Source organism: Micromys minutus (genome assembly GCF_963924665.1).
Source record: "Micromys minutus genome assembly, chromosome: 2".
Classification (NCBI taxonomy): domain Eukaryota; kingdom Metazoa; phylum Chordata; class Mammalia; order Rodentia; family Muridae; genus Micromys; species Micromys minutus.
Genome location: NC_137971.1, coordinates 80108710 through 80128548, shown reverse-complemented (window position 1 = coordinate 80128548; position 19839 = coordinate 80108710). Strand labels below are relative to the sequence as shown.

Genomic DNA, 19839 nt, shown 5'->3' with positions numbered 1-19839 from the left:
AGGTGGGAGCACATAACTTTATTATATCTTTTGGCAAAATAACTAAAACTATCTCCTTAAACTCTCTATCAATTACTCTAACTTCCTAAAATTATATGAATCAAATCAGGAATTCTATAAATTTATTAATTCTTCTAAACAGCATTAGTTCATGAAAGTGTGTCTTTCATGTTGATCTGCAGGACAGTTGCCCAGTAGGGTGGGCTAATACCCAGGAATCAATCATAACAGACTACAGGCAGAAAGGGTCTCTCTTTGTCCAGTCACACCACGTCAGAGAATGAGGAATACAGCAATGGCAAGCACGGAAAAGGCGTATCAGCAGCAAGAAGCAGTCCTGGGACGAAGTCCCTGGGGTTCAAGTTTCTTCAGGGCACACCTGTTACAGTCATGCAAAAAAAAACAATGGGCCACCTCCAGGAAGCTCACTTGCTTGCCACAACTTTTCCTGCATGACATCTGCCAAAGAACATTCTGTCTTGGCGCCATTCAGTATTCAGGTCTTTCTGTTCAGACTAAGGCAAACTTTCTGAATTGTGACTGTTTGTATCAAAGGATACCGGACTTTATTATGATGAATACCTCAAGCAAGTTATTGAAGTCTTGGAAACAGATCCACATTTCAGAGAAAAGCTCCAGAAAGCAGACATAGAAGAGATAAGGGTAAGTGGAGTCCGACAGTGGGCATAGCACATGCTGAACTAAATACTGGAGAAAGGAGGGAAGAGCTTTGTAGAAAAGGTGGGAAATGGATTGGATGGATGGATCTGTGCTGTTATATTACAGAGATGTGTAGAAGATAAAGACATGTGGCTGTGTGAAGCAGTGGGAAGAGGAAGTCATTCTCAGCAGAGATCATGTCTGAGCTAACTATGGAAGGAAGAGAGAGGATTTGATGGTGTCTGAGCCAAACATGCAAAGGCCTCAACTCACGCCATGTTTAGCAAATACTCTGGACCTGGACTCTAGGGTTAGAAATGGAGGCCAAGAGTGGCCAGATAATGGCGTTGGAGTCATGGGCCACATGGCACAGAGCTGTGATTGCATCATGTTCTGAAGACAGCAGGAAGTTATTCAAAGGCGAAGAGCAGGTTAGGGCCTGGTCAGTTTCAGATTAACAGAGGAGGTAGTGAGTGAACCATGTCTTATGTTACTATGGTAGGGACAGGCATTTGCCTTCAGCCTAAGATTACTATTATGTGTAACACATATTGAAAATATAGTTTGTACAGGTTATATTTGACACTGTGCCATCATGTATAAGGTATTTACATATCATGGGTTTCAGTGTGTGTGCAGGTCCTGGAACTAATGCCTTATCCTCGGGATTGAACTGAGGAGGGCTGTTGTAGATTTTTATCTGTTCCAGTTGATAAGACATTTGGGTTATTTCTGCCTATTTTGGCTACTCTGAGTAATGCTGTGTGAACAACAGTGCTGAAGATAATATGTTAACATGTTTCAGTCATGGTCCCGGGGATGGAATTTCCGAGTCATGTGCACACTCTATTTTTAGCTTTTAAAAGCATTGCTTTGAGAAAATAGTTTGTTTCTCTGTTTTGAGGGACTCAGGTATTCCAGGATGATCTTGAGCTCACTGTGTAGCCAAAGCACCTGGATTTTTAAAAAATGCAGTGCTAAGCTTCTTCCATGATAGACAGACACTCTAATGCATGAGCCAAGGTCTCCCAACCTTTTTTTGTCCCCGCCCCTTTTTTGAGTCAGGGTTTCATATAGTATGCAGCTGACAGTAACCTTGAACTTTTTAGTTTCTGCCCCCACCTTTCAGATGATGGGATTATAGTCATCATGCATGTTCAACAGAAAAGAGAAAAACAAAATAAAAAGGATGCTTATATAATGCAAAATGTATCCAACTTAGTCAAACTATTCCCAATTTAAGATAATGCTATTTAAAAATACGTTTTAAGTTTCAGTGTGTGTTTTGCTTGTGTCTGTGTGTGTAAGCAGTGTCCATAGATGTCAGACAAGGCGTTGGATCCTCTGAGTCTGGGGTTGTAGACGTTTGTGAACCACCACGTGGGTAGTGAGGTCTTCTGGAAGAGCAGCTTGTAGTCTTCTTTGCTGAGCGGCCTCCCTGGTTTCTATAATGCTATTTTTGCTCCATGACATCAGGTATAAAACATGTACTAGATAAAACTAATTTATTAATTTTGTTGACAGAGCGGGAGGCTGAGTCAAGAGCTGGACTTAGTAAGTCACAAAGTGAGGACGAGACTGGATGAACTGAAGAGGCAAGAAGTAGGAAGATTGAGAATGCTTATCAAAGCTAAGCTGGATGCCCTTCAAGGTGGGTGCTGGGCAACGGGAGGGCACGTTTAGTTTTAAGTGCCAGCATGTTTTTTATATTTGTGGTACATATGTATTCATGTGTTTGCATGATTAGTGTGTGAACACTCATATGTGCATGTGTGAAGAGCCACAGGTTAATGTTAGGTGTCCCCTGAGGCTGATATTTGCTGTTTTCTCATGCTGTTGCAGATACTGGCATGAATCATCATCTTCTTCTGAAGCAGTTTGAACACCTGAACCACCAGAATCCTGACACATTTGAATCCAGAGATTTGGATATGCTAATCAAAGCGGTAAGGAGAACCCCCAAGAAGGGTCTTTCTGCTCCTTTGAGGATCTGTGATTTGACAGATAATCTCAATGAAGCGGGAACCTAACTTTCATATGCTCTAGAGGTTGCTTTAAAGCTCTCTTACTACAGATATTAGGACTAATATGGGTGCACATCACTCATCCACACCTCCAAATCCAAAATGCTGCAAAAAAACTGAACTAGCTAGTCACCATGGTAGCTGTAGTTTTTACCTAGACTCTGTAAGGAAGTCCTGCCTGTGAAGGTTCTATGGGAGACTCAGTTTCCTTTGTCAGCTCACAGTGTTTCCTGGTATTTCTTGGCATGACGTGGTGTCTCTAAAGTTTCTCTCCATCTTCATTTGCCCTTCCTCCCTATGCCCTAAAATTTCAAAAATCCCTTAATAATTGTATTATTATTACATTTACTTTATATATGTTACATTTATATATAGTAGTATTTATTACTATTACATATTATCATTTTATTGTATGCTTATGTATTGTATTTGTGTGTGGTGCTAGGAGTATAACTCAGAATTTCATCCATGCATGCTGGGAATACTGATATGAGCTACCACATCTGGTTGGTCCAGACCTGTTATATTAGTTATGAGAGAAATTTACAAGCTTGATGCTTTAGTTGGGCCATCATGAAACTCAGCGAAATAGCTGTTGGCTAACCACTTTCATTTTGTGTATGTCCACATTTGACCCTGTTTCTTCTTTTTGAAATCAGTTTATATTTTGTTTGCTTTGACTAGTCCAATGGTTGTTGGTTTTGCTCTCCAGTCAGCATCTGTTAGAGAGCTCAGGGTATTTTAAAGAGATGGCTCTGGGCTCAGTCTGGAGACCCTGCCTCAATGAATACGGTAGGGAGGAGCCATCAAGGAAGATGTCAACTTCAGGCCTTCACACACACTTGCACACTGATGCACGCGTGCTGTGCTCTAGGCCACTGCGGATCTGGAGCAGTACGACCGGACTCGGCATGAAGAGTTTAAGAGGTACGAGATGATGAAGGAACACGAACGCAGGGAGTATTTAAAAACGCTGAGTGAGGAGAAGAGGAAGGAAGAAGAGTCGAAGTTTGAGGAGATGAAGAGGAAGCATGAAGACCACCCCAAAGTTAACCATCCCGTAAGGCCTGTGATTCATAGAAGTCATGTCTAAGATGATTTTTGTAGCAGAATTTTGTCCTAAGTTTAGCACAAAAATCTTGAGTCTTAATTCTGAAAAGTTCCTCAGATGTGTGTGTGTGTGTGTGTGTGTGTGTGTGTGTTTGAGTCTCTATACATAGATTATGTTTTGTTTTGAGCACTTTCTTAAAATTGGTTCACAGGGAAGCAAAGATCAACTAAAAGAGGTTTGGGAAGAGACTGATGGATTGGACCCTAATGACTTTGACCCCAAGACATTTTTCAGATTACATGGTAACAGATTTGATACGCATATTGATACTTATACCTGCTGTTTGAAAAGTCTATTTGATTTACTTGTAACTGATTACTGTGATGGCTTGCTGTTGAGTCCTACCAGTATTCACACTTAGAGGTTTCCCCTCAAGTGAAATTATTAATAGTTTCTCAGCTGATCTCAGAAGGTATCTTAGATCATAACTGTGTCTGTCTGCCCACATTTGCTATTGAGTCATTGTATGATTTACCCCAAAGCTGTCTGCAAACTGGAGGTGATCCTGTGGCTGGTTAGCTAATACCTAACAAACTTTTCATGACAGAAAAAAGTTTACTTAGCTGATATAGGTGGTCACACCTATAATCCCAGCACTTGGGAAGCTGAGGCAGGAGGATTGCTTGCATAGGCTCTCAGTAACAGGCCAGTTAGGGATACATAGCAAGACCATGCTTAAATTTTGTTTTAGCTACTTTTATCTGTGCCCTGGGTTGATCTGAGGCCTCATGGGAAAGCTGGAGCCCTGCCTGCTGTTGCGTTTACTCAGCACTCCTTTTGCAAACCATTGTCGCTGTCTTTTAAGTATTTCCTCTCTGAAGGATTCAAATCTGCTTTTGCATTTGTGATCATTGAACTTTAGATGTTAACAGCGACGGCTTCCTGGATGAACAGGAATTAGAAGCACTGTTCACAAGAGAGGTAAATCACATCCTCAGTCGGTTGGGTCGGCCGTGTCCCCGCAGCTACCCACTGTTGTTTAACGTTAACTTTTCGCATTCTCTCTCTTCAGTTGGAGAAAGTGTATAACCCACAAAATGCAGAGGATGATATGGTAGAGATGGAAGAGGAGAGGCTCAGGATGAGAGAACACGTCATGAATGAGGTATGCAGCAAGTTCAGGGTGCCACCTGTCCTTTTGTTATTCAAGTTCTTTCTGTAATTCTTATCATAGATGGAGGAGTTATCGAGCAGTTGCTTTTTCCTTAGATTTATTTTTTTATGAGCTTGAGTGTTTGCCTATATGTACATATATGCACGTGTGCCTGCCTGGTACCCGAGAAGGTCAGTAGAAGACTCCGTACCTCCTGGGACTGGAATTAAAGACAGTTGTGAGAGCCCACGTGCTGGGAACTGAACCCGCATCCTCTGCAAGAACTGCAAGAGCAGCAAGCGCCTTTAACCACAGAGCCACCTCTCCAAACCCCACAATAAGTTTTTAATTGGATTTTGTATTTGTGACCAGAATATTTTACTAGATTGCTCTAACAAAATAATTTACAACCACTTTAAATATTGTATAAGATGATGCTACCACTGTATATCAGCAAAACGTTTGAAATAGTGAAAAACAATGATATATAGTTAATATTTTTTAGACATACATAAGCTTTAATGGGTTGAAAAGCCCTTATCAGAAACCTAAAATGCTCCAAAATTCAACTTTTTGATCACTGATAAAGATTCAAGACACGGGAAAGCATATACCATGAATTTTCATGTTTTATGCACCAAATTATGTATTGTATAACATTGCCTTCAAGCTGTATGTATAAGTTGTATACATGAACCATAAATCAATTTTACTGGGGGGAGTGGTCTGTCTTAGCTAGGGTTTCTATTTCTGTGAAGAGACACCGTGACCAATGCAATTGGTATAGAGGAAAACATTTCATTGAGGCTGGCATACAGTTCAGAGGTTTAGTCCGTTATCATCAGGGTGGTGTGTAGGCAGACACGGTACTGGAGAAGCTGATAGTTCCACATCTGGATCTGCAGGCAGCAGGAAGTGCCAGTGACACACTGGCCAGGCTTGAGTGCCTGAGACCTCAAAGCCCATCCCCCAGTCATGCTCTTCCTCCTACAAGCCACACCTAGCCAACAAGGCTAATAGTTCCACTTCCTATTCATTATGTATGTGCAAATATCTCAAAATTTCTCTGTGGGGGCAGGTTTGAGACAAGGTTTTTTTGTGTAACTCTGGTGTCCCAGAACTCTCTTTGTAGACCAGGCTGGTCTCGAACTCACAGAGATCCTCCTGCAAGTGTCTCCCATGTGCTGGGATTAAATCCAAAATTAATTAACTAAAACATCTAAAATTTAGAACCACTTCTGTTTTTACACACATTTTGGATAATGGATACTCAGCCTATACTAAGATGTCTTTCAGGTTCTGTTACTTTAATAATCACGACGACAAATATTTACATCTTGTTTGCCTTCCATAAGCTTCAATGGTACAAGAAGGTAGGGCTGGCTCAGCTAAGCTTGAGCCTGGTGTGGCTTGGCTCTCTGGTGTCCTATGTTCCCAGGCCTCAGGGTGTCCTCTCAGTGGATGACGTAAGGAACAAGCTGCTCAAGGCCGGTTCACGGAGTGCAAGACATGGCCAGCCATGCCAAGCCCCATGTCCGCTCACTTCCCTTGCCTGAAGTGTTTCCAGTCAGTGAGGAGAGAATGGCGCCTCTCACAAGCTGTCTCAGCAGCACATCCGAGCTGTAGGCAGGGATGTAGAACCCTCTTTGTTAGAGGATGGGGCAGTAATTGCCGTAACAACATAAACGATCATAGAGACCTAAATGTTTTAATTTCTGTCTTTTAGAGCAACTGACTTTTAAGAACTTTACTTGTGAGTGAGTTTTTCTTTCTCCCATGACTTGGGATTCTAGAAACAGCACCCCGTCAAGTATGTTGTTAAGTGACTGGCAGGTGTGAACAGGACAGGTGCCTCAGCACAGTGTTTGTTCTAGTGTGCCACCCTGATGTACACCCTGACCCGCCCGCCCCCACACTGGAGTAGAGACACCTGGTGGGGACTATCACAGATACATACTGTGGCTAAGTCCAGGCTGTGACCCCAGGTCACTAAGAGGCCCTCTGCCTGGCCATGCTAATCCGTGGTTCATTGACTTCCCCATTCTTATTCTTTGTTCTTAAAACCTCAAGAGGCCCCTCTTCCTCTTCCCTTCCTTCCAGCGTTCTACACAGGGCCAACCAAGAGAATTACCCACCTTTCCCACCAAATCCTTCACCAAATGACTCCCCTGTGTCTCTTGGGTCAGGTTTCATCTCTGTACTGTGTCACTCCCTCCACTAGAGGGCAGACATGATCTTTTATTTTCTCTATAACCCATGCTGACTGTGCTGTAACCTCCTCTGTCTCAGTACATCCTGTCTGGGCAGCGCTGTGCTGGCCGATGCAGTGTGGCCTCGTAGCAGTTGGCAACCTGGCACAGTTTACACCGTCTTCTTCAGGTTCCTGGAATCCTCTGCATGAATGTGGCAGTGGTTGGGCCTGTCCTTGGCTGTATTCACTTTCCTGCTCTATTCAGACCTTAGGTGACCATGACATCCTCTATCAGCGCATGTGCTCTGTAGACCGGAAGTAGAAGTACAGGAAGTTGTGAGCCACCAGGAGGGTTCTGGGAATTCGAGTATAGTAAATGCTCTTAAGTGCTGAGCCTTCTTTCCAGCCCCAGGGTAGCTGCTGTTTGGCTTCAGTGGTTTCCACAGGAATATTGCTCTTTCAGTGTTGAACTGGGACCAGTAGCGTGGAGGTTAGCCTGGACTGCCAGCTGAGACCCAGTCTTACGGCCCCAGTGTCAGTGAATTTTTTTGATCATTAAAGTTCACCATTGTAACTGAGTTTGACAAGAGGACTTAAAGAGGCTGTTGACTTCTGCTTAGATATATTGGTAGTGTGCTTTAGATATATTTCTTAAAAAAAAAAAAAAAAAAAGAGTTGAACCAGGCAGGTATGGTGGTACATGCTGTCTTAGTCATTGCTCTGTTACATTGAAGAGATACCATGGTGTGTGTGTGTGTGTGTGTGTGTGTGTGTGTGTGTGTGTGTGTGAGAAAGAGAGAGAGAGAGAGAGAGAGAGAGATCATGGCAGAGAGCATAATGGCACACGTGGCAGACATAGTGTGAGAGAAGTAATTGAAAGTTACATTATGGGCTAGAGAGATGGCTCAGTGGTTAAGAGCACTGACTGCTCTTCCAGAGGTCCTGAGTTCAGTTCCCAGCAACCTCATGGTGGCTCACAACCATCTGTAATGGGATCTGACGCCCTCTTCTGGTGTGTCTGAAGACAGTGACAGTGTACTCACATACATGAAATAAATAAATCTTAAAAAAAGAATAAAATAAATAAATCTTTAAAATAAAGGTTGCATCATGATCTGTAGGCAGAAAGAGTGAGACACTGGGCCTGGCTTGGGCTTTTGAAACTTCAAAGCCACCCCCAGTGACACACTTCCTTCAGCAAGGCCACACCTATTCTAACATAGCCATGGCTCCTAATCCTTCTCAAATAGTGCCACTGATGCTGTTTCTGAAGACAAAGCTTTCAAATGTCTGAGTCTTGGAGACCATTCTTTTTCAGACCACCACACATGCCTCTAATCTCGGCACTTGACAGCCAGATCCACATACACTGAGACCCCATCCTGGAAAACATATCCCCATGCCTGAGAAAAGCGGTAGGCCGAGCACCTCAACCTTACCTGCTTTTCTCTTGGCCTTTACAGCTGTCCCTGAGTGGTGGATTTTTCTTGTTTAAGCACGTGGGTCTATCTGGGTCATGTTTATTGTGGTGAAAGCATTGACCATATCAACCTAACCAGCCAGATTACTGACTCGGCGTGCCGGGTCTTGATCATATCAGATGGACAGCTCGAATTTTCAAGTTTTACTTCTGATAGAAGAGGAAGATGTGTGGTTTTTTTTATTCCATGAAAATGGTGTATTTTTCCTCATTTTTTTCCAGTTTCTGTGTACATTAACGTGTTTCTAATAGCCAAAGGTTTACAAAGAGGCATTCCTAAGAAGATTTATACTTTCACAAAGCATGGAAGATTTATTTATGTTGCTTTTACATTTTCCTTTAATTAGATTGATAGCAACAAAGACCGATTGGTGACTCTGGAAGAATTCTTGAGAGCTACAGAGAAGAAAGAATTCCTGGAGCCTGACAGCTGGGAGGTAACGAGGCCGACTTTAGGGGGACAGGGGGTTCTAGAAGCTCTGCCCCACTGTGTCCCGCCTTTAACTGTCACTGCTCATTATGTTTGTGTGATTTTTTACAGTATTCATGTTCGACATAAAATGCCACTATATAAAATAATAGTTCCTTGTCTCCTTGGAAAACGGTCCAGTGATTTACCTTCTTTATGATCATACTGCGTAAAATTAGATTTTTTTAAAACTAGGATTTTTATTTATGTGTATGTGTAAGTGCCTGTATTATGCATGTGTACCCTGTGCATGCCTGGTGCCCGAGGAGGTGGAAAACAGGTACTAGTTTCTGGGACTTGGAGACCATTGTGAGCCACCATGTGAGTGCTAGGGACCAAACCTGGGTCCTTTGCAAGAACGGCCCGGCTTCCTAACTGCTGAGTCTTCTCCCTAGCCTTCAAATTAGAAATCTTTTAAAAAGTATACATTTGCTAAATATAAAATCACCACGGAAAATGTAAAACATAGGTACATTTTAAGAATTAATTAAAGGGCCCACTGATCTGTAGAGAGACTCTGTGTACTGTGTGAAACATCACCTGTAAATAAAAAGCTGATGGCCTATTAGCATAAGGAAGTAATGGGTGGGAATTCTTGTGGGATGGAGTTGGGTGCAGGAAGAGATTCGCCGGGAACTCTGAAGAGACGGATGCATAAAACCGAGGTGAGGTAACCAGCCATGTGGCATTCATAGAACTGAGTAAGCAGATTAATCAAGTTATGAGCTAGTTGGGAACAGGATCAAACTTATTTAGGCATTTATTCATAAATTTAATCTAGGGAACTGGTGTGCAAGTAGGAAAGTCAGCATTCCCACCGTATAGATACATTTTCATTATTGTTTGAGGCAGTGTCTCATGTAGCCAAGGATGGCTACAGACACACACCATCATGTTTTTGTTTTCTGAGACTATGTCTCAACCTTTCTCTCAAAATAGCCTTCCTGCCTCAGTCTCCTGAGTGCTGGGATTTCAGGCACAGGCTACCACACCTGCTCTCCAATATTTTATTGCTATTACAAAAGAAACTGGGGCCTGGGAAGATGGCTGGGGGGGGGGGCGGTGGTTAAAGTGCTTGCTTTGCAAGTGTGAGGACTGGAGGTCACGTCTGAGAATCCATGTGAAAAGCCAGGTGTGGTTACACCTGTAACCCTGCAGCTGGGGGAGGGGCAGAGGAGGAGGACTGCTGGGCTTGCTTTCTGCCAGGCTAGCTCCAAGTTCAGTCGAAGACCCTCTGAAGAGAGAGCAGGACACCCATGTCCTCTCTGGCCTCTATCTGTAGAAGAAGCTCAAATGGAGATGTATATCTCTTAGCTCAGGTACTCTCCAGAGACTGAGGTTTAAAGCTAACCTGAGCTTCAGAGTGAGTTCAGAGTCAGCCTGGACAAATTAGTAAAACCTTGTCAAAGTAGAAAGTGAAAAGAGGGTAGTGGTGGGAAAAAAAGGGAAGTGGGGAGTGTGGCTCAGTGGTAGAACACCCCGTGGTCATGTGCAAGGTCCTACCTATGTTCAGTCTCCTGTAACACAAATAAATACAAAGAAGTACATAGCCCATGTGTGGTCATGTGTGCCTGTATCTCAGCACCTAGAAGGTGGAGGCAGGAGGGTTAGGGTCAAGGTGTCCTCACCAGATATACAGCAAATTTAAGGCCTTCCTGGACTGTATGAGACTCTGTCTCCAAGAATTAGAAAGGGAACAGATTTTTAAAATACGAACAGGAGTTGGAGAGATGGCTCAGTGGTTAAGGACAGTTGGCACTCTTGCGGAGAACCTTGGCTGGGTTTCCCGTATGCACTAGGTGACTTACAGTTGCCTACACTTCCAGTTCTATAGGGTGCAACACCCTCTTCTGACTTCTGCAAGCACTAGGCATATGCATAGTGCACATAAACACACTCAGTCACACACACACACACACACACACACACATACATATAACATAAAATAAATATTTAAAATATAGTGAATCAATTAGTTAAAAAGAAATCACTAATAAACACTAGTAAAAACTTCTCCCTCCCTCCCTTCCTCCCTCCCTCCTATCATTGCTTTCTGCTTACCCACCCACCCACTCACTTCTGCTCACCCACCCACTCACCCACCCACTCACTCACCCACTCACTCACTCACTCACTCACCCACCCACTCACCCACCCACTCACCCACCCACTCACCCACTCACCCACCCACCCACTCACCCACTCACCCACTCACCCACTCACCCACCCACTCACCCACCCACCCACCCACTCACCCACCCACCCACTCACCCACTCACCCACCCACTCACCCACCCACTCACCCACTCACCCACTCACTCACCCACCCACTCACCCACCCACTCACCCACCCACTCACCCACTCACCCACTCACTCACCCACCCACTCACCCACCCACTCACCCACTCACTCACCCACCCACTCACCCACTCACTCACCCACCCACTCACCCACTCACTCACCCACCCACTCACCCACTCACTCACCCACCCACTCACCCACCCACTCACTCACCCACCCACTCACCCACTCACTCACCCACTCACTCACCCACCCACTCACCCACTCACTCACCCACCCACTCACCCACTCACTCACCCACCCACTCACCCACTCACCCACCCACTCACCCACCCACTCACTTGCTCATGTAGCCCAGGACGTTCTGGAAGCCACATCACTAACCTAGGCATGAATCCTTTTCAGTGTTTTGAATTTTGGGAGGATCTTATGGCTCAGGCTGGACTGGAGCTTACTGTAGCTTGAGCTGACTTTGAACTGGAGGCCATTCTAGGGATGGACCACCATATATATATACATATATATATATATATAATTTTACCAAAAAGTGTGTTACCTATGTTCTTTTGTACAGTGATGATCCTAGAATTTGCATCTCTGTGTTCCTGGCTTCGTTATTTACTTTCCTTCTGCTTTAGACACTGGACCAGCAGCAGTTATTCACCGAGGAAGAGCTTAAGGAATATGAAAGTATTATTGCTATGCAAGAGAGCGAGCTGAAGAAGAAGGCGGACGAGCTGCAGAAGCAGAAGGAGGAGCTGCAGCGCCAGCACGACCACCTTGAAGCCCAGAAGCAGGAGTACCAGCAGGTAGACACGGAGGGGTGTGGCTTGCAGGGATTTTCAGGGGCCCCTGGAAGTGACGCACATCCATCTGGAGTCCAGGGTACTCAGACAGGAGGATTGCTTGAGCCCAGTTACCAATTTGTGTCACAGAGTTAAACAAACAACAAACAAACCCAAGTTGGAGGCTGGAGGTATAGCCCCGAGGCAGGGAGCGTTCCGAGCACTCCAAGGCCCCAGGCTTGGTCTCCAGTGCAACAAGAAACCCAAACCAGATGTTAGATGCTTTGCCAAAGCCTATGGTTTCCCTGCTATCTACTTACTTACTTACTTACTATTTATTTTGTTTTCTTGAGATAAGGTTTCTGGGTGTTGGCAGCACTTTAATCCCAGCACTCAGGAGGCAGAGTCAAGTGAATCTGTGAGTTCAAACTCAGCCTGGTCTACAGAGCGACTTCCAGGACAGCTAAGGCTATACAGAGAAATCTTTCCTCACAAAAACAAAGAGCAAAATGAACCAACAAACAGACAAACAAACAAATACCACCCCCCAAAAAACAAAACAAAACAAAACAAAACCCTAAACCACCACCACCATCAAAAGAAAAACCCAAAGAGACATGGTTTCTCTGTGTAGTTTTGGTTGTCCTGGAACTCTCTGTGTAGATCAGGCTGGCCTTGAACTCACAGAGGGTTTCTCTGTGTGAACCTAGCTATCCTGGCACTTGATTTGTAGACCAGGCTGGCTGGTCTCCAGAGATCCACCTGCCTTTGCCTCCAGAGACCTGGGATTAAAGGCACCACCACCACCATTTGGTTATTGGTTTATTTCAAGTTCTCAGGTAGCCAGGGTTGGCCTGAAACTTCTGATCCTCCTACCTCTACCTCCCTAATGCTGAGACTTTGGGAGTACACTAGAGTATCAAGCTAACCTTGTGTTTTGTTTTGTTTTCTAATTTTTTAAAAAAGATTTATTTATTTATTATATATAAGTACACTGTTGCTATCTTCAGACACACCAGAAGTGGGCATTGGATTTTATTACAGATGGTTGTGAGCCACCATGAGGTTGCTGAGTTTTGAACTCAGGACCTCTGGAAGAGCAGTAAGAGCTCTTAACCACTCTCTTACAATCTCTCCAGCCTGTAATTTTGTGTTTTTATAGTATGCTTTGATGTACCATGAAGCTGTCATATTTTAAATTTTAGTGTTGTTTTAAAACTAGTTTTGTTACACATTTTCTGTTTTGGAGTTGTGGAATCATTGAAAACATGTCATACCAGTTGAGCAATGCAATCAACTTTTATCTTTGGACAAGAGCAGGAAAAACTCACAAATCGACTTCCCCAACCTGCAGAGGGGTTGGGACAGGGGCTTCTTAAAGGGGAAGGGAGGGAGGCAGTGCTGTGATGTCTAGGTACTAGGGTTACAGTCTTATTTGGTGAGTTCAGGGCCTTGTAGGGTGGTCTTAGGATCATTGGTCACTTTGGAACCAAGAACTAGGAGCTGGTTTTGTCCAGTGTTTCGCACAGGCTTTTGGAAGCACAGGTTCCTGGTCAGAAGAGAAGGGTAGGGACCTCTTGGCCCATACCATCTTGGCTTTGTCCCCAAAACCCCAGCCTAACAAAAGGAATGTCTATGTCCTTTCTGGGTGTAAGTATAGATTTCCAGAAATTTTTACCACCTCTTTTTGTTCCTGTTAAGGATCCTTCCATGATACCTGCCAACTTGTCCTGTGTGTCCTTCAACACGAAATGGCGTGATAGTGAACTTAGAGGTTGTCTGACATCACTCTGGTTGCCATCTTGACTCCAGCCAGTTTTGTCAGCCCACCAGAGGGGAACTTCTGACCTACACATGTCTTGTCTTCATGATAAATAAGATTAGGGTGGGGTGAAGAGTCATCTCTGTTCCTTAGGCCGCATTCAGGGTAACAGTTGTATTAGTTACCCTCTCTGCTACAGTGACAAAGTACCAGGGGAATTTAACTTCCAGGAAGGAGGGTTTGTTTTGGCTCATAGTTGAGGGTATGATCTGTCAGGGAAAGAAGGCATAGTGGGTAGTAATTAGGCAGTTGGTTACGTTGCATTCTTATTCAGGAAGCAAAGACGGATGAATGGAGTTGTCTATCTTGCTTTCTCCTTTTTATGCAGTCTGAGACCCTAGTTCATGGAATGGCAATACCCACATTTATAGTAGTTTTTCCCACATCAAATAACTCAATCTAGAAACTTCCTCACAGACACGCCCTGAGTTTTATCTTCTAGATAACTGTAGCTCTTGTCAAGTCTGCAGTCAATGTTACCCATCATGCCCTGTTAAGGATCCTTCCACGCTACTTGCCTACTTGTCCTGTGTGTCCTTCAACACAAAATGGCGTGATAGTGAACTTAGAGGTTGTCTGATATCACTTGTAGCTTTTAAAGCCACATTTGAACAGCATTAGTGGAGCCATTAGAAGACTAAATTCTCCTTAAGTAATCTTGGGTGAGTTTCCTTATTGCCTGGTCAGAGACCTACCCTACCTGTTTATACCCTGAACTCTGCCATGCCTAACTTTAAGGCCATTAGACCTTTCCCAGTGAATGAGATCAGAAGGTTGACAATGCACAGCTTTAAGAACAGAGCCAAGCAGGAGTGCCATCAGCTGGCCAGACTGGATTAAAAAAAAACAAAAAACAAAAAAAACCTCAGTATTGTTTAGTAGGTCCTCTTAACCACAAATCTCAATTACAGTTTGATATGGGTCCAGGTTTCCTTTTTTAAAAGCCCATGGGATTACATGACATTCATATAATAAAACCAAATAAATAAATAAATAAGCCAAAACCAAAACAAAACCAAAACAACTAGGAATGTTAAGCAGCTGTCAGTGTTTCTGGACATTATTTAATCCTTGAATAAGGAGAATCATTGCTTAATATCTCATAAAGCAAATCGACACCAGAGACCATATTGTTTGTTTGTTTTAACTGGCTTTTGAGACAGAGTTTCATGTAACTAGGGTTGGCCTCAAGCTCTGTATAGTGAAGATAAACTTGAACTCTTGACCTTCTAGCTTTTCCTCCCAAGTGCTGGGATTATAGATGTGCACCACAGAGCTTGACAGTGAGGTTAGATCTTTGTCAGGGGGGTAACTGAATGTGTATGAAAATAACAGGCATATGCTCCGGCTGCAGGAAGAGCTGCTAGGGACCCCCAAGGAACCCATGACCCACAGTGGATCTTGCCTTAAAGCTCATCTCAGGAGCTACCATCTGCTCTGAGTCTGTGTGAAGTCAGACAATACCAATATTCATGTCCAGGGTATGATAGCAGAGTCCTATGAAAAAAGACTCAGGTTGTTAAGCTTAGCCAAAGATCACATGTACGACCCAAAATATCAAGCGGTACCTTTATATGTTGTTTCCCGTACTAGGCCGTACAGCAGTTGGAACAGAAGAAATTCCAGCAAGGGATTGCTCCATCAGGTCCAGCAGGGGAGCTGAAGTTTGAGCCACGTATGTAATTCTGTTCCTTTGTTTGTTTAGGAAAATAAACCTTTATAAATTGATACCCACTTTCATTTTGAATATAGTCTATATTCAGATGATTAAAATTCATCTTATAATCTCTGTATTTGAAGGAATAGAGAAACTTACATTAAAGAAAATTGAAATGTTCTCCAAAATTTTCATGGATGAACATTTTTCAAATGCCACATAATTACATAGCTATCATGGTGCAGTGATTTATTTCAAAATTATTTGTAATTTTTTAATGATTATTTATATTGATCTTACTAGGGAACATGTTTATAATTTATAATCTTTGATGAACTAATCATATTTTTAAAAAGTAAAATAATGTATCTGTAAGTAAGAGAACATTGGCAATAAAGGGAGATACGTTTAAAATGCAAGCATGCTTCTTTTGAACAGACACATAAAGTCCTGAAGTCTGCCAGAACTTGGAAGAAAACCATTGACTCAACATCTGTTTCATCTTTCAACATCCCTCCTTTGCTCTTCACTCAATAAATACTTTAAAGCACATTTGGAATAAAGGAAGAGACTTTAAGTGAGAATACAAGTTTTTATTTTTTGACACAGATATTTAAGGATTGAAATCTCCCAGAACAGGACAAAAACAAAAACAAAACAAAAAACCCAAATAACCAAAACCATCTTCCCATTGTTCTTTTTTTTTTTTTTTTTTTTTTTTTTGTAAGTGGTTCAAGGGCCACATCCATTAATTTCACAACACTGTCATTGGCTAGGTCACAGAGCTCTGCCCCTGGCTTGGGGATAACCTTCTCTCCCACTGAGGATGGTTTCCTTTCATGGCTACTTATCTTTCTCCTAGCAAGTCTGTCTTTGATCTTCATAGTTATTCTGAAAAAGCCACTGTCCACCAGTGTTTCTGCTGACTTTGGACTATTTTTAGCACCCTTTCCTCTCAAAGGTTTCAGTTGGGCGATTTCTGCCACTTCGTTTGCCTCATTCCTGTGTTTGCTTTCTGTTCCTTCATGTTTTAGAAAGCTAGTGACAACGGTGTACACTAACGGGCATTCTCCCTCTTTTGCTAAGGAAATCTAGGAGTGGTGCAGAAATCTCTGCCCTCCCACTCTGCTGTCCTCAGTGAGGAATATTCCAGAAGAACTCAGCAGTGTTTGATTTTGTATCTCTTATATTTTGACTGTCCGCAAATGTTCAGGGACATACCTGAATGGACTTTCGGAGGATGTCCTATGTGGCCAGCAGCCTTAGTCCAGGTCCTACTACTGCAGGTCATAAGCTGCTCTTTGATGCCATGCAAGCTGAAAACTTTGCAGGGAACAGTGACCACCTCAACTTAGGGAATGTTTGGATGACACTCTCAGTCTTAAGTCAACCTCATTCTACTTTGCTCTGCATCTTAATTTCTTTCTGTGCTCTCCTGGGTCAGAAAACACTCAATCCTCCTGCTCCAAGGAGAAGCTCGCCCATCACCACTGCACATGAGCCCAAGGCCATGATATTGCTCTGGTTTCCTCTCCATCAGGTTAGACCATGGCTCTTTGTGTTTTCTGCCCTAAGAACCCCACATAAAGGATGCCTGAGCCAGGGAAACTGCAGCAAGATAGGCAGTTTACAGGAAGTACTGGGAGGTAGCTCAGGAGGACAGCACTTACCTACTAAAAGCAAGACTATTACCAACCTCCAAAACTATAAGAAAAAAGAAGGGGAGGAGGAGGAAGGGGAGGAGGAGGAAGAAGGGGAAAAGGAGGAGGAAGAAGGGGAAAAGGAGGAGAAGGAAGGAGAGGAGGGGAAGTGGAGGAGGGGGAAGGGGAAGAGGAAGAGGAGGAGGAGGAGGAGGAAGAGGAGGAGGAGGAGGAAGAGGAGGAGGAGGAGGAGGAGGAGGAGGAGGAGGAGGAGGAGAAAAAACAATCAGAAACAGGATAGCCGATGGTTATCTCTTAAAAGATATTGCTTGGCAAGAGCAGTGGCCTCTTTGCTGTAAGGTAGGAATATCCTCTTGCTTGCCTACCAGGCAATCCCTAGTTGGCAGTTCTAAGAGTAGCTTATTTGTCCCAGTGTCCCCAGAGTTCTGAGTTCTGTCCTATACTTATTGTCCTCGAATGTTTGGGAATATATCTGAATGGACTTTGGGAAGGGTGTTCAAGTTCTGCAGGCTTCAGGTCAAGGTTTGGTTTATCCAACAGCTGTGGGCATTGTCAGGTTTGATCATGTTTTGCTTTGTTTTGTTTTTGCCAACTAGTTCCTCAAGTCTTAGCAGGAACCTTGTTGTCGTTGTCATCACCATCATTATTATTTTAGTGTGTGTTGCTAAAGTGAGCAGCATCATTATTATTATTTTGAGAGCCTGAGCTTATTCCCAGTTCAGTTGGGAGGGCATCTGCAGTTCACATTCAGTTCAGTTCTTTGAGGCTCTAGATTTGGGCATTTCTCAGTCTAAGCCATTGTGACTCTTTGTTAACTTAGCCTGAGTCGCATTTTCCTTGTGGCTTTGCTCAACAGGTAGGAAGGAGTGAGCACCTAGCACTCTGGAGTCCTGCTATCATATTCACTGGTACTTTAGACTGAGAGGTAGGTCTCTTTGAATCCTTTCTCCTTGACCATGCCGGCCCCTTCCCTTTTTTGTGGTGGTGGGACTTACACCTACAGATATCCTTGAACCCACTGAGCATGTGTCTTTCATGGGTGTGGTAGTGAATGCCTGTCATCTTAGCATTGGAAAGGCTGAGACAGGGGGACTGCCATGAGTTTGAGCTATATAATAAGAACTTGTCTCTGAAAAAGAAAGAAGAGGAAGAAAATGACATGCTATGCTCTGAGCTACAGCCCCATGCCAGCCCCTGCTCAGTGCCCCTGTACCAGTCATAAATCCTTTCTGAGTCACAGCTCTTGGGTGTAGGTGATGAGATATTCTGTAAGAATCATCTTCTCATTCTTTAAATAGAAGGGGATTAAAGAGTATAGATAGCTCATAGAATCTTTGGGAGACTTTGAGACTTTTTTTTCCCCTGAAGAAATAGATCTATGGCCTAGGATGGAGTTCAACATGCAAGAAACCCTAGGTTTGATTCCCCCCAAACTACATAAATGTGACACATATCTGTGATCCCAGATCTTCAGATGTATAGGCAGGATGATCAGGAGTTTAAGGTCATTCTTAGGTACATAGGGAATTCAAGGGCAGTTACATAAAACCCATGTTCCAGAAAGAAAAGCAAAACAGCGCTCCAAGGTGCTACGTCACACGAGTAGGCAATGGTTGGTGAGCTGTTGCTTTGGGAATAACCAACAAGCAGGAAGCTGCCTGCTGTATCAGAGAACCTGGATACTTGCCATCTTCAGAACCTCACCAGCTTTGCCAGGTGCTATGGCCACGGAAATGAAGACTCACTTCCTGTTTCTATGCCCACATAACTCCAGTAATGTCTCAGGTATGTATGCCTGATTAACTAAGATTGCTATCCAGAGCCCTCACTATCGTGCAGGGTAGGAATGCCAGTGTGTACTTTCTTACCTCTGTGTTACAGGAATGTGAATTAAATGGCTGTTTAACCTTCTCGCCTGTTGGAGGAATTCGTGTCCTTGAACTACCCATACATTCCAGCACTTCGGAATTTCACACCAAGCTCACCCTGCTGCGGTTTTATTTCTTTGTTTTTGAGACAGGACCTCACAGGCCTGAAACTTGCTATGTAGGCCAGGCTGGTCTCAAACTTAAAGGGATCCAACTACCTTTGCCTCTGAGACCAAATTAATCTTTAATTGATTAACAAGTCCTAATATGTTTTTAATCAAACACACTGTGTTCTCTTCTTGATGAGTGCTTTTTGGCACAAGAGAAGAGAAAAGAATTAAGAAATGCTATTTGCAGTTAGGAGTGCCTTGGGTTTCTTCTGAAAACCAGTTGCCCTCCTCAAGCAAAGGCTGTGGTTGGATAACCATAGGAAGATACTGTGGGTAGTACAGTCCCCAGATGCGCAGTAGAAGACTGCCCAGCCTAGTCGCTGACATCTGTTGTCCCAGCACTGCCTTGCTCTGAGGCAAAAGGACAGGCTAGATAGAGTTCCTCTGTGTTCAGTTTAAGGTCATGCCTGAGGAAGGAAAGACTGTGGACACATCCTGGCCATGCTTAGCTTAAGGGAGCATGTAGGGGCAGACAAGGCAGCTCAGTGGTTGTAAGTATTTACCACCAAGCCTGATGACCTTAGTTTAATCCCTGGGACCCACATA

General features: G+C 43.6%; 1 protein-coding gene across 1 annotated transcript in view; it reads left to right on the top strand.

Annotated features, from left to right (window-relative positions):
* The window catches only part of NUCB2 (nucleobindin 2), a 34673-nt gene extending 18502 nt beyond the window's left edge, over window positions 1–16171 (top strand). The window contains exons 4-14 of the mRNA XM_080910845.1: window positions 556–663; window positions 2185–2311; window positions 2503–2606; window positions 3559–3744; window positions 3947–4037; window positions 4658–4716; window positions 4808–4900; window positions 8907–8996; window positions 11969–12139; window positions 15531–15612; window positions 16033–16171. Of these exons, the coding sequence (XP_080766971.1) occupies window positions 556–663; window positions 2185–2311; window positions 2503–2606; window positions 3559–3744; window positions 3947–4037; window positions 4658–4716; window positions 4808–4900; window positions 8907–8996; window positions 11969–12139; window positions 15531–15612; window positions 16033–16040 (1119 nt within the window). The 3' untranslated portion in view covers window positions 16041–16171. The remainder of the gene's footprint in view (window positions 1–555; window positions 664–2184; window positions 2312–2502; window positions 2607–3558; window positions 3745–3946; window positions 4038–4657; window positions 4717–4807; window positions 4901–8906; window positions 8997–11968; window positions 12140–15530; window positions 15613–16032) is intronic.
* The last annotated feature ends 3668 nt before the right edge of the window (window positions 16172–19839 follow it).